We start from the raw sequence: 15,520 nt of genomic DNA, 5'->3' as shown, positions 1-15,520 counted from the left end.
GTCAATGTATTTTATGCATTACTAAAGGCAACTGAATTTTTAAGGTAGGACCTTCTCATTATTTATGGCTATTGTGGAAGTAAAATATAATATACACCACATACGATGAAGTGTTCCAGGCGCTTCCAGTCCTATGCGATTGTCCATTTTAATACAGCGAGTTCAGTGACTGGCTCAATGATGGCGCTGTGGTCCCACCCACGAGACCAATGGCGCTAGTCACTTAGCGGGCAGTCTTGATTGGCAGGCCTGCGCACTGCTGTGCTACCAACATGTCGAGAGCCTCCCTCCTCTGGCTCTCAGCATCTCTGCCCAATGCCGCCCTCATACTAAGCTTAAAAGACACTGATTAGCAGCAGCAACCATGTCGAAAGCCTCCATCCACTGGCTCTCCAAGTTTTGGAACACGGGAGGAAACATAGGGACAGAGAAGGACACATGAGAAGGGCACAAAGGGACAGTAGGAAGACAGGAGTAGTAAACATGAGAAGTGCACAAAGGGACAGTTGGGGGAAAGAGGAGGACACAGGAGGCGGAAACAGGGGAAAAGAGGACAACACAGAAGGACAGAAGAGGACAGAGTGGCAGAAGAAAACAGGAGAGGTAATACAAGACGCCCCGGCCCCATGGACACACCAAGTTTAGTATACGTTTTTCCCCTGGTTTTTGTCCTCTAAATCTATATGCGTCTCACGGTCAGAAAAATACAGTAAGATGCAGTACTATAGTATACTTTACATACTTGAGTATGACAATTTCTGATCTAGTAAACTTCTGATTTAGTAAACCACTTTGCCAGGTCACTTGGCATTTACTATAAAGGGATTTTTCCGTACAATTGAAATCTTCACACGGAAGTAAGTGGCCAGTCTCAGGTTTCTTAACCAGCCTTAATAGTTTATAGTTGCATACCAAATAAATTACCCCATTAGTATCTCAATGTGAACCATACTTGTTACCTCAAACAACTCAAATGAGCCTGGAATGACTCTTGCCTGCACACACAAAAAAAAAAAACACGCAACAAATGTAAAATTGCTGGGGATAAGGTTATTGTCACAATCAGGACATCACAGCAGATTGTGGGGGCAGTTGAGACGAAAAGAAAATCTAGCAAGAAGCTAAGATATCTCACTGTAATAACAGCAAAACATTTCAAGTAGGTTGCATCGGTACAGGCTCCGCTACAGTATGCATCCAATCTATTTGGGAGGGTAGGTATTTTCCTGGTTGTCGAGACAAGGCTTTAGCTGATGGGATCTACCAGTCTCAGAGAGCAGCCAGTCCTTCCTGAAGTGACTATCAACTTCAGCCCTTCCTGAAATGAGTCAACAACTTGTTTGTTCACAAGTTTTTGTTTAGTTTTTTCATAGAAAAACCTAATTTGTATGCTTTCTTTCATGAAGGGCTTTGGTAAATGGAATCAAAGGTCTATGTAAAAACGTGATCCCCTTGAAGTGCTCTGGAAGGGGCTCGTCTGTCCTGAGTTGCATTAAGAAAGCTTCTTGTAAAGGGGCTCTGTAGGGGGGTGCTGAGGATAAAAACCGCCACTTACCTGGGGCTTTAATCAGCCCTCTGTAGTACTCCTCCTATCCGCCGTTGCCCACCCCGGTCTAGCACGGCATGCAGTCCAACTGTGGCTGCATGCCTGCTCGCTCCCACGTCATCAGAAGCTTACTGCGCAGGACAACAAAACTTCGTACTGTGCCTGTGCAGTAAGCTTCCGATGACGCGAAAAGGCAGCGCGCATTATTCATCTTTGTCAGATGAATAATTGCCCGATGCATGCGGCAGGGAATGGCGGATCGGAGAAGGACGGCGTGGGACATTACCAGGGGCTTAACTAGGAGCCACCAGGCCCCCCTGAAAAGATTCCGACGCCCCCCGCCCCCCTAGGGCCCGCTCAGGAGGGGAGGGGGACGGTCCCCCCCACCCTCACCTCGGGCTCTCCCCTCTGCGCTCCCTTTCAGCTTAAATTTGTGTCGGGGCAGCGGCAATTACATACCTTCCGTGCACTCCACCTGGAATGTTCCTCTTTCTAGCATCTGATGTCACTTCCTGTATAAACAGGAAGTAGCGTCAGAGACTCGAGCGAGGAGTATCCGCGGTGGAGCGCACGGAAAGTATGTATCTGCCGCTGCCCAGACACAAATTTAAGCTGGAGGGGAGCGCAGATGTTAGACCGTCCCCCCTCCCCGCCGAGTGTGGCTATGGCTTTCCCCTCATGCTGGGACCCCTCCAGCACCCCAAAACGGGCCTGAGCGCCCCCCCGCAGGAGCAGGGGCTGCCGGCCCTATTGTTACGCCCATGGACATTACTGCTACATGGGGCAGATATCCTCAGCCCCCTCCCCCCCTACAGAACCCCTTTAAGTGAAGAAAAAAAAGAAGTATCCTTGCAAGTACATCTTGTGGGACTGAGCTTCAGACAATCTATGTGCCCTGCCAATGCACACATCTTGCTGTGAAGGATTGGGTGCACATTGTGTTTCTTACCCCTTAAAATTCCTGACAATTTTGGCAGATCAGCTGTGTCGCAATGATACTTGCTATTTTTTTAAAGAACTACTATTAGCCATAACATGCCAGGGAAAAAAAAACACATTTAAAGAGGAGCTGTTAGGCATAGTGTCTCCGGAAAAAAAAACACATGTATAAGTAGATAAATACTTGCTGTACTTACATAACATATGCATTGCACTGTCCATGTTTTGCTTTGCAGCGAGTTATATATAGTAAATAAAGAGATTTCTGTTCCTGGGAGGTTCCATTTTAGGATGACTGTGTGTGAAGCCAATCGTGAGGTCATATCCTCCCTTACTGTTTGCCCTCCTCCTTCTGATTTAGTATGCATTAGCACTCCCTTTTCCCAGCCCTCAGACACTCCCACCAAGGTATGGCTTCTCATACATCATCAATGTGCGACTCTGCAGAGCTTGTTTATGTCTGAGGACAGGATGTCAAAAACTGCTAAAGAGGATGAGTGATTTTCCCAACTTACTGAAATCCTGTCTGCATGTACGTTTTTGCAGCAGTGACATAGCCTAAAGACTGCACTTGGTTTCATCCTTCGTTACACGTTACTTTTCATGCACACTGAATCCTCTTTAGAGGTGTGTGACAGCATGATCAGTTACTGGCTAATGATAGACAGACCAAACATGTCATGTCACAACTCCTCTGCACACTTATATTGTTGCAGTTTGTCATGGGCGTATCTGTGTAAAATAGCTCCTATGTCAACCACTATATTTGTGCCAGCCTCCAGCAGAGAGCCTCCTTCCATGCATTCTAAATGCTAGCTAGTAGCTACACACCATGCAATTCTTATGCTGGGCATACACGGCACATTTTATATTATCAATCGAGCCGCTGATGGCCCGATTGATAATATTCAACCTGTCCGATCCCCACGGCGGGTCGATACCGTGCTCGATCCCCGCGGGCGGACAATGCAGAAAACAAAGCGCTGATAAGGAAGTGCCTGCGGGGATGCGCGGGCATCGAGCCAGCGGCTCGATTCCAGCGCATAAACGTGCCGTGTATGTCCAGCATTAGGCAGATTTACCAGCCAGATCGATTATTACCAACATGTTCTGATTTTCAATGGTTTTGCCGTTTTTCATAGAAGTGAACACCATTTCATCAGAAAAATTGCTTTGAAAAACTTTTTTTTTTAGTTCAGATGGAACACATTGAAAATAATCGAACTAGCAGGTAAATCTGCCAGACAATTGTATGGTGTGTACCTAGCCATGTACTGTCCTATGTCAAGCGGAGGAGAGGCAGGAGGCTGCATGTACTGTCCTATGGAGAGGGAGGAGAGGCAAAAGGGTGCATGTATTGTCCTATGGAGAGGGAGGAAAGGCAAGAGGGTGCATGTATTGTCCTATGGAGAGGGAAGGAGAGGCAGGAGGGTGCATGTATTGTGCTATGGAGAGGGAAGGAGAGGCAGGAAGGTGCATGTATTGTCCTATGGAGAGAGGTGGAGAGGCAGGTGACTGCATGTATTGTGCTATGGAGAGGGAAGGAGAGGCAGGTGACTGCATGTACTGTCCTATGGAGAGGGGTGGAGAGGCAGGACGGTGCATGTACTGTCCTATGGAGAGGGGAGGAGAGGCAGGTGACTGCATGTACTGTCCTATGGAGAGGGGTGGAGAGGCAGGACGGTGCATGTACTGTCCTATGGAGAGGGGAGGAGAGGCAGGTGACTGCATGTACTGTCCTATGGAGAGGGGTGGAGAGGCAGGACGGTGCATGTACTGTCCTATGGAGAGGGGAGGAGAGGCAGGTGACTGCATGTACTGTCCTATGGAGAGGGGTGGAGAGGCAGGACGGTGCATGTACTGTCCTATGGAGAGGGGAGGAGAGGCAGGTGACTGCATGTACTGTCCTATGGAGAGGGGAGGAGAGGCAGGTGACTGCATGTACTGTCCTATGGAGAGGGGTGGAGAGGCAGGACGGTGCATGTACTGTCCTATGGAGAGGGGTGGAGAGGCAGGGGGGTGCATGTACTGTCCTATGGAGAGGGGAAGAGAGGCAGGAGGCTGCATGTACTGTCCCATCGAGAGGGGAAGAGAGGCAGGACGGTGCATGTACTGTCCTATGGAGAGGGGAGGAGAGGCAGGAGGGTGCATGTACTGTCCTACAGAGAGGGGTGGAGAGGCAGGAGAGTGCATGTACTGTCCTACGGAGAGGGGTGGAGAGGCAGGGGGGTGCATGTACTGTCCTATGGAGAGGGGAAGAGAGGCAGGAGGCTGCATGTACTGTCCTATCGAGAGGGGAAGAGAGGCAGGACGGTGCATGTACTGTCCTATGGAGAGGGGAGGAGAGGCAGGAGGGTGCATGTACTGTCCTACGGAGAGGGGTGGAGAGGCAGGAGGGTGCATGTACTGTCCTACGGAGAGGGGTGGAGAGGCAGGAGGGTGCATGTACTGTCCTACGGGGAGGGGTGGAGAGGCAGGGGGGGTGCATGTACTGTCCTATGGAGAGGGGAAGAGAGGCAGGAGGCTGCATGTACTGTCCTATCGAGAGGGGAAGAGAGGCAGGGGGGGTGCATGTACTGTCCTATGGAGAGGGGAAGAGAGGCAGGAGGCTGCATGTACTGTCCTATGGAGAGGGGAAGAGAGGCAGGACGGTGCATGTACTGTCCTATGGAGAGGGGAGGAGAGGCAGGAAGGTGCATGTACTGTCCTGTGGAGAGGTGTGGAGAGGCAGGGGGGTGCATGTACTGTCCTATGGAGAGGGGAAGAGAGGCAGGAGGCTGCATGTACTGTCCTATAGAGGGGGAGAGACAGGAGGCTGCATGTACTGTCCTATGGAGAGGGGTGGAGAGGCAGGAGGGTGCATGTACTGTCCTATGGAGAGGGGAAGAGAGGCAGTAGGCTGCATGTACTGTCCTGTGTCGAGCGGAGGAGAGGCGGGGAGGCAGCATGTACTGTCCTATGGAGAGGGGAGGAAAGGCAGGAGGCTGTATGTACTGTCCTATGGAGAGGGGAGGAGAGGCAGGTGACTGCATGTACTGTCCTATGGAGAGGGGTGGAGAGGCAGGACGGTGCATGTACTGTCCTATGGAGAGGGGAGGAGAGGCAGGTGACTGCATGTACTGTCCTATGGAGAGAGGAGGAGCGGCAGGAGGGTGCATGTGCTGTCCTATGGAGAGGGGTGGAGAGGCAGGGGGGTGCATGTACTGTCCTATGGAGAGGGGAAGAGAGGCAGGAGGCTGCATGTACTGTCCCATCGAGAAGGGAAGAGAGGCAGGACGGTGCATGTACTGTCCTATGGAGAGGGGAGGAGAGGCAGGAGGGTGCATGTACTGTCCTACGGAGAGGGGTGGAGAGGCAGGAGGGTGCATGTACTGTCCTACGGAGAGGGGTGGAGAGGCAGGGGGGTGCATGTACTGTCCTACGGAGAGGGGTGGAGAGGCAGGGGGGTGCATGTACTGTCCTATGGAGAGGGGAAGAGAGGCAGGAGGCTGCATGTACTGTCCTATCGAGAGGGGAAGAGAGGCAGGAGGGTGCATGTACTGTCCTATGGAGAGGGGTGGAGAGGCAGGGGGGTGCATGTACTGTCCTATGGAGAGGGGAAGAGAGGCAGGAGGCTGCATGTACTGTCCTATAGAGAGGGGGAGAGGCAGGAGGCTGCATGTACTGTCCTATGGAGAGGGGAAGAGAGGCAGTAGGCTGCATGTACTGTCCTATGTCGAGCGGAGGAGAGGCAGGAGGCTGCATGTACTGTCCTATGGAGAGGGGAGGAAAGGCAGGAGGCTGCATGTGCTGTCCTATGGAGAGGAGAGGGGAGGCAGGAGGCTGCATGTACTGTCCTATGGAGAGGGGTGGAGAGGCAGGACGGTGCATGTACTGTCCTATGGAGAGGGGTGGAGAGGCAGGGGGGTGCATGTACTGTCCTATGGAGAGGGGAAGAGAGGCAGGAGGGTGCATGTATTGTCCTATGGAGAGGGAAGGAGAGGCAGGTGACTGCATGTACTGTCCTATGGAGAGGGGAGGAGAGGCAGGAGGCTGCATGTACTGTCCTATGGAGAGGGGAGGAGAGGCAGGAGGCTGCATGTACTGTCCTATGGAGAGGGGAAGAGAGGCAGGAGGCTGCATGTATTGTCCTATGGAGAGGGAAGGAGAGGCAGGGGGGTGCATGTACTGTCCTATGGAGAGGGGAAGAGAGGCAGGACGGTGCATGTACTGTCCTATGGAGAGGGGAGGAAAGGCAGGAGGCTGCATGTGCTGTCCTATGGAGAGGAGAGGTGAGGCAGGAGGCTGCATGTACTGTCCTATGGAGAGGGGTGGAGAGGCAGGACGGTGCATGTTCTGTCCTATGGAGAGGGGTGGAGAGGCAGGGGGGTGCATGTACTGTCCTATGGAGAGGGGAAGAGAGGCAGGAGGGTGCATGTACTGTCCTATGGAGAGGGGAGGAGAGGCAGGAGGCTGCATGTACTGTCCTATGGAGAGGGGAGGAGAGGCAGGAGGATGCATGTACTGTCCTATGGAGAGGGGTGGAGAGGCAGGGGGGTGCATGTACTGTCCTATGGAGAGGGGAAGAGAGGCAGGAGGCTGCATGTACTGTCCTATGGGGAGGCAGGAGACTGCATGTACTGTGCTATGGAGAGGGTAGGAGGCAGGGGGTTTCATGTATTGTCCTACGGAGAGGCAGGAGGCTACATCTACTGTCAGAGAGGAGGAGAGGCAGGAGGCTGCATGTACTGTCCTATGGTTGGCAATACAGAGACGTCCCTGTCACCGACATCATCTGTAGTTGCCAAAGGAGTGCACAGGAGGCTGCTTGTGTCAGCGACCAGAAGCGCAGATCCCAGACCCGGAGGAGGGGAGACCCCATGCGGACGGACGGACAGACCGGCAGAGGGGAACCCCATCGCATTGCTTGCTGAGGCTGCTGAAAGAGGAAGGAGAAGAGCGACGTGTGGTAATGTATTATTATTTTTTTTTTATTACACGCACCACCGCTGCGCATCTCTGCAAACTAATGGGGCAGACATATACCTGTACTGGGTGAAGATCTATACTGTGGGCTGACCTATAGCTATATAGCTATACTGGGGCCAGATGCAGACCTATACCTATACTGGGTGAAGATCTATACTGGGGGCTGACCTATAGCTATACTGGGGGCAGATGCAGACCTATATCTATACTGGGGGCAGACCTATACCTAGAAGTACCCCAGTATAGGTATAGATCGTACCCCAGCATAGGCATAGGTCTGCCCCCAAGATAGGCATAGGTCTGCCCCCAAGATAGGCATAGGTCTGCCCCCAAGATAGGCATAGGTCTGCCCCCAAGATAGGCATAGGTCTGCCCCCAAGATAGGCATAGGTCTGCCCCCAAGATAGGCATAGGTCTGCCCCCAAGATAGGCATAGGTCTGCCCCCAAGATAGGCATAGGTCTGCCCCCAAGATAGGCATAGGTCTGCCCCCAAGATAGGCATAGGTCTGCCCCCAAGATAGGCATAGGTCTGCCCCCAGTGTAGGTATACAGCTGCCCCAGTGTAGGTATACAGCTCTGCCCCAGTGTAGGTATACAGCTCTGCCCCAGTGTAGGTATACAGCTCTGCCCCAGTGTAGGTATACAGCTCTGCCCCCACAGTAGGTATACAGCTCTGCCCCCACAGTAGGTATACAGCTCTGCCCCCACAGTAGGTATACAGCTCTGCCCCCACAGTAGGTATACAGCTCTGCCCCCACAGTAGGTATACAGCTCTGCCCCCACAGTAGGTATACAGCTCTGCCCCCACAGTAGGTATACAGCTCTGCCCCCACAGTAGGTATACAGCTCTGCCCCCACAGTAGGTATACAGCTCTGCCCCCACAGTAGGTATACTGCTCTGCCCCCACAGTAGGTATACAGCTCTGCCCCCACAGTAGGTATACAGCTCTGCCCCCACAGTAGGTATACAGCTCTGCCCCCACAGTAGGTATACAGCTCTGCCCCCACAGTAGGTATACAGCTCTGCCCCCAGAGTAGGTATACAGCTCTGCCCCCAGAGTAGGTATACAGCTCTGCCCCCAGAGTAGGTATACAGCTCTGCCCCCAGAGTAGGTATACAGCTCTGCCCCCAGAGTAGGTATACAGCTCTGCCCCCAGAGTAGGTATACAGCTCTGCCCCCAGAGTAGGTATACAGCTCTGCCCCCAGAGTAGGTATACAGCTCTGCCCCCAGAGTAGGTATACAGCTCTGCCCTCAGAGTAGGTATACAGCTCTGCCCCAGTATCGATTTTTGCCCAGGTACAGGTCTATATCTGCCCCCAGTATAATACTTATAGGTCTGCCCCCGGTATAGGACTGCCCCAAGTGTAGGTATGCATCTGCCCCCTTAGTTTGCAGAGATGCGCAGTGGTGGTGCGTGTAATAAAAAAAAAAAAACAATACATTACCACACGTCGCTCTTCTCCTTTCAGCAGCCTCAGCTAGCAAGCAGCCTCCTGTGCACTCCTTCGGCAACTACAGATGACGTCTCTGTATTGCCAATCAAAGAGGAGCAGAGGCGTGGCTGAGGAAAATGTGAGGGGCAGAGGAAGCAGCCAATCAGGCTGCACTACAGCAGAAGGGGAGGAATATTCAATGAAGGGGAGGCACGGGGAGTAGTAAAGGGGGAAAAAAAAGCCGTCCTGCATTCACTGTTACTTCTCTTGCGGCTCTGCGTACGAGTTAGGAGCTGGGGACAAGAGGATATATAAATCACATTAATTTAAAAGTGAGAATATATTTTCACTTTGCCAGTGCCTTTTTAGCATCTTTTTGGACTTTATTAAAGAGGGATATACGGAACTATTTTTTAAAATCATGCCCAACAGTTACTCTTTAACCTGCTGGGCGGTCTGGACGAGCTCAGCTCGTCCAGTACCGCCGGAGCCTGCCGCTCAGGCCCTGCTGGGCCGATTTGGCTCAAATAAAAAGCAGCACACGCAGCCGGCACTTTGCCAGCCGCGTGTGCTGCCTGATCGCCGCCGCTCTGCGGCGATCCGCCGCGAGCAGCGGCGAAAGAGGGTCCCCCCAGCCGCCTGAGCCCAGCGTAGCCGGAACAAAAAGTTCCGGCCAGCGCTAAGGGCTGGATCGGAGGCGGCTGACGTCAGGACGTCGGCTGACGTCGATGACGTCACTCCGCTCGTCGCTATGGTGACGATGTAAGCAAAACAAGGAAGGCCGCTCATTGCAGCCTTCCTTGTTTATTCTGGGCGCCGGAGGCGATCGGAAGAACGCCTCCGGAGCGCCCTCTAGTGGGCTTTCATGCAGCCAACTTTCAGTTGGCTGCATGAAATAGTTTTTTTTTTATTAAAAAAAAACCCTCCCGCAGCCTGCCTGGCGATCTTAATAGAACGCCAGGCAGGTTAAATGGATACTTACTTGCTCTACTTGTATAACACATACATTGCCCTGTACACATTTTGATTGCATGGTATTTTATATAGGGAAATGGACAGAATTCTGTCCATGGCAGGGGCCATCTTGGGTCTCACAGGCTTCAGCATCCCCCCCCTCACTCTGCATCCCCCCTGGAATATCCTCTCCTCCCGCATTATTACTCAGCGAAGTGGGGAGGAATAAAAGCAGTTCGCACAGACTCGCCTCCATATGGTTCCACGCGCTGGAGATTCCGTCTATACACGCTGCAGTACCGCCGGCGGCAGTGCAGAGTGTATAGGCAGGAACTCTAGCGCATGGACCCATATGGAGGTGAGTCTGCACTGCTTTTATTCCTCCCTGCTTCGCTGAGTAATAGTGCGGGGAAGAGATGCGAGGAGGGATGCAGCAGAGAGGGGCACACAACAGGAGGGGGGCCGAGATCAGTGACGGAGGACAGCTTCTGGCCCCCCTCTCTGCACCCTAGCAGCTGCAAGTAGCTAAAGAACAGATGGCCAGAGAACAACAGAGGTGAGTGACAGAGGCTTAAGCCAATGAGGCTGAATTAGCATTACAACTTCTCCTTTGCGGCCAGCGAGAATAGAGCCTGGGTGTATTGGGGACTAAAAGGTAAAAGACTCCTAAAGCAACCTCTCTCCCAGGGCTAACAGCCTGGTCCATCGGTGCTCAATCCCTCTGTGGATCACCACTTCCACACAACGATTCCAAGTACAGATATGAAGGAGGCACTCAACAGGTGATGATTAAACTTGTGTTTAATATAATAGCTTAAAGGGAACCTAAACTGAGAAGGATATGGATTTTTCCTTTTAAAATAATACCAGTTGCCTGGCTCTCCTGCTGATCCTGTGTCTCTAATGCTTTCAGCTACAGCCCCTCAACAAGCATGCAGATCAGGTGCTCTGACTGAAGTCAGACTGGATTAGCTGCATGCTTGTTTCAGGGTGTGATTCAGCCACTATTGCAGCCTTGAGATCAGCTGGACTGCCAGGAAACTGGTATTGTTTAACAGGAAACATCAATATCACTCTCAGTTAAGGTTCCCTTTAACACGACATGTTTCAGGGTTTCCCCTTTCTTTAGCTGAGGAAAGGGGAAACCCTGAAACATGTCGTGTTAAGCTATTATATTAAACGCAAGTTTAATCATCACCTGTTGAGTGCCTCCTTCATACCTGTACTTGTATTGGGGACTAAATCTATTGAAAAAGAAAAAGTGAAATGGATTATAAACTTCTGATTTGCCTTGTTAGCATCTTTTTTAACTACTTTGCAGTTTGTAATAGAATATTGATTATGGATTTTATGCCTTAAAGGGATACTGTAGGGGGGTCGGGGGAAAATGAGCTGAACTTACCCGGGGCTTCCAATGGTCCCCCGCAGACATCCTGTGTTGGCGCAGCCACTCCCCAATGCTTCGGCCCCGCCTCCGGTTCACTTCTGGAATTTCTGACTTTAAAGTCAGAAAACCACTGCGCCTGCGTTGCCGTGTCCTCGCTCTTGCTGATGTCACCAGGAGTGTACTGCGCAGACACAGACCATACTGGGCCTGCGCTGTGCACTTTTGATGACATCAGCGGGATCGAGGACACTGCAACGCAGGCGCAGTGGTTTTCTGACTTTAAAGTCAGAAATTCCAGAAGTGAACAGGAGGCGGGGCCGGAGCATCGGTGAGCGGCTGCGCGGGCACAGGATGTCTGCGGGGGACCATTAGAAGCCCCAGGTAAGTTCAGCTCATTTTCCCCCGACCCCCCTACAGTATCCCTTTAAAGTTAATCTTTAAAGACAATCTAGGCTTTCTTCTGATAATATTTGTTTGCGAGAATTAATTTTATAGGAAAAAAATAGACGTAAATGCATTAGAGACCTTTCATTTTTTCATGTTACACCCTTTGTAACTTTCATATGACAGGTGCCACAGTTATACAACACCTCAAAATATATTATTTTTTCCTTTTGTTTACATGAATGAGTGCTGCTGCTATTAGCAGCAGTCATTTACATTTAAAAGAGTTCACAGCATGAGCGAGGACAGATGCGTGGTGGCAATTCAAAGTTCAAGACACAAATTTCACGTCCTGGAGTGCACAGTAAGGCTAATTAGGATATGAAATTACCATCCAAAAATCTTAAAAGGCTAAGGAATGTCTGCAAGAATTGCTTTAAGTTAGCACACTTTATGTTAATAATCAGTAACCATATGTTACCCCAATTATATTGCTAAAGGTTCTTCTAAGTGCTAAAGCTGATTTTTAAAAAATTCTAAAATTAGTTTTATTAGCTTTGATTGGGTTAAATGGACACGGATTCAACATTGTCTGACTATTGCTCTGTAATAAAGCGTTTTTAAAATCTGACAAAATATTCAAAAAAATGTGCTTTCCTACTTTTTATAACCCATATAAATATCATATTTGGATTTGTGCACAAGTATTATTAATTTTGAAATTTTTAAGTTCCAAAAATTAACTTTATTTACTTTGAAAGCTGCTGGTGCATTTTATTCACAACTGTTGTATTTCTATTGTAAATGCACCCAGTAATGATTTCTGAGCAGTGTTTCAGTTCAGGACTCATTAGCACCAGTTCGGATGCGGCTGCCCCTGCAGGACAAAAAAAAAAAATCAGTCCTGTGATTTAACCCTTTGAATGATGTTTTACTAACAAAAAAAATGTGTTAGTATATTATATGATGTAAATCTTTTAGAGCAAAGAAGAAATGCTGGGTTTCATTCCACTTTAAGTGTCTTCTTTAGGTCTAAGATTACTTTGCTCGTTATGTATACCATGGAATGATTTAACCTGAATGGTAGAAGACTAATTTTTCCAAGGACATGATCCAATTAAACCGTACATGTAACTCATCTAAGATTAAAATTCATACTCACTCTCTTCTTAAACTTTTCATGTTCCATAAGGAGAAACATCCATCTGAAAAACCAACAACAAGTTGGTTGGTCCGACTTATGTAGCAGAGTGCAGATATTGTAGTTCCAGATGGTGCTAGTAACTGAAGACACAGGTGTCGGTGCACTATTCTTGCAGCCTCCCTCAGTTTTGGGATTTCAGCAGGTACACCACTCATTACTTCCAGGTCTGCAAAAGTCAGTGAAGTTCTTCATTATTCAGTGAAGTATACTTTTATCAGATAAGCACCATTAAAGTTAAAATGATTGCCAATCATTACAGAATCTGCAGGTATAAAAAAAAAAATCACATGAGAAAATACCCTCCAGGTAAACTCTTTAAAGTGCGCCTGAGATGGGGCGATTACAAAAAAACATACATTGCCTGGGGGCTTCCTCCAGCCCCCTTCGGACTGATCGCTCCCACACCAGCTTCTTCTGCCACTCCGTTCTACCGCAACTGGCCCTGGAAAAACCTGCAATCAGCGCATGCTGGCCAGGCGTGCTACCATCTCTGGGAGAATTCTGCGGCTGAATTCTGCGCATGTGCAGTTGGCCCCAGACCGGTGGACTTTTCGGGACAAATTGGGGATCAACGGAGAGGCAGAAGACAACAGCGTAGGAGCGATTAGGCTGGAAAGGGCTGGAAGAAACACCAGGTATGCATGTTTCTTTATAATTCCCCATCTCAAGTTGCCTTTAAAGAGATTTATGCATTAGGAGGCCCTTTTACACTTGCTGCGGAGCTGAAAAGTCACACCACACAAAAAAAAACACTAACATGGCATTTCCGATGCACTTCTAGGATTACTTTGGAAGTTGCACGGTAAAGCACTGCAGCTTCTGCATCACCCATAGGGCTGTGGAGTCGGGGGAAAGAAATCTAAGAAGTTTTTGAGCACCTGGAGTAGGAGTCGGGGGGGGGGGGGTCGAAGAGTCGGAGCAATTTTGGGTACCTGGAGTCGGAAACAGATGCAATGACTGACTCCTAATGAATTTAAACTAATTAAAATAGAAAATATTATAAAATGTTCTATTTATCGGATAAGAATCATAAATAATTTATATATACAGTAATAACTGCTTAGTCCACAACAATTAAATAAATAAATCAAAAAATAGTTACTTGTGCTGCTTCAATAAAGCAGTCCCTGCATTTTAAAGTCAGATATACATATATGATTGTGACTGTATATACAGTGGGATGCGAAAGTTTGTTAATTGTCATGATTTTCCTGTATAAATCGTTTGTTGACACAGTGATATTTGAGAAGTGAAATGACTTATTGCATTTACAGAAAGTGTGCAATAATTGTTTAAATAAAATTAGGCAGGTGTATAAATTTGGGCACTGTTGTAATTTTATTGATTCCAAAACCTTTAGACTGAATTATTGGAACTCAATTTGGCTTGGTAAGCTCAGTGACTCCTGACCTACATATACAAGTGAAACAAATTATGAGAAAGAGTATTTAAAGGGGAACTGAAGTAAGAGGTATTCAGAGGCTGCAATATTTATTTCCTTTTAATCAATACCAGTTGCCTGGCAGCCCTGCTAGTCTATTTCTCTGCAGTAGTACCTGAATAACACCAGAAACAAGCATGCAGCTAGTCTTGTCAGATCTGACTTTAAAGTCTGAAACACCTGATCTGCTGCATGCTTGTTCAGGGCCTATGGCTAATAGTATTAGAGGCAGAGGATCAGCAGGGCTGTCAGGCAACTGCTATTGCTTAAAAGGAAATAAACATGGCAGCCTCCATATAACTCTCTTCAGTTGTGCTTTACAGGGGGGGGGGGGGGGGGGGGGTTCCCTCTCAATTTTCTCTGAAGAGTGGCAAAAGGGGGTCTCAAAACAACTCAAATGACAAAGATTGTTCACCATCATGGTTTAGGGGAAGGATACAGAAAGTTGTCTCAGAGATTTCTGTTTCCACAGTTAGGGACATATTGAGGAAATGGAAGACCACAGGCTCAGTTCAAGTTCAGGCTCGAGGTGGCAGACCAAGAAAAATCTCAGATAAACAGTGTTATAATTTAAGTAGGCCTCAGTTATTTGGACTGAGTTAGTCAAAAAGGCTTGGGGAGCAGACCTGCCCTTTAAGGGGATTTTCTCTTCGAGAGAAAATCGGCAGTTCTGTCAGCAGAACCAGAACATACCAAGAAGCTGTTCTATGGACAAGGCCACAGGTCTCTCTGACCTGTGCATGTACACCACTAGAACAATAAACATCAGCCATATTTACTAAATACCGAATTCCTTGTATGTATGTCAAAAGCCTCATTAAATATTAATTGAGTAGGTGGGTATTATGACCCCATGAGGGGGCTCCACCAATAGTCTGATGTAGTGGATGGCGAAGATTATGTCATATTTAACTCTTTCCTAGTCGGTATTAAACCCCGAGTGAGCGATGGGAGCTCACTCTGCTTCTTACTTTCACACTAGCTCTCAATGCTGACTGGAATTTCTAAGTATTTTCATTCTATATGTAATCTGATATAATGTATGCTGTACATAGGTAGTCTAGTGTAACGTAGTTTAGAAAGAAGGTACCTGATTGACTTCAGCAGGAAGTTTAATCAAGAAGCTTGTAACGCAACATGAAGATTGGCGTGGCTAGGATATGATGAACTGCATCTATCTGTATTTCTGTTTCCTGAACAAATAACGTGAATATTGAAGAAGCCTGAGAAAGTCTATCTCCTGCTTGCTGTGTTGAGAGT

General features: G+C 48.7%; 1 protein-coding gene across 1 annotated transcript in view; it reads right to left on the bottom strand.

Annotated features, from left to right (window-relative positions):
- The window catches only part of LOC137504808 (protein ELYS-like), a 320,844-nt gene that overhangs the window by 146,913 nt on the left and 158,411 nt on the right, over nt 1–15,520 (bottom strand). The window contains exon 5 of the mRNA XM_068233400.1: nt 12,778–12,985. Coding sequence (XP_068089501.1) covers nt 12,778–12,985 — 208 coding nt within the window. The remainder of the gene's footprint in view (nt 1–12,777; nt 12,986–15,520) is intronic.

Source organism: Hyperolius riggenbachi, chromosome 4, assembly GCF_040937935.1.
Source record: "Hyperolius riggenbachi isolate aHypRig1 chromosome 4, aHypRig1.pri, whole genome shotgun sequence".
In the NCBI taxonomy this organism is placed as follows: Eukaryota; Metazoa; Chordata; class Amphibia; order Anura; family Hyperoliidae; genus Hyperolius; species Hyperolius riggenbachi.
The sequence above is the reverse complement of the archived record's forward strand: the minus strand, read 5'-3'. Positions and strand labels throughout refer to the sequence as shown.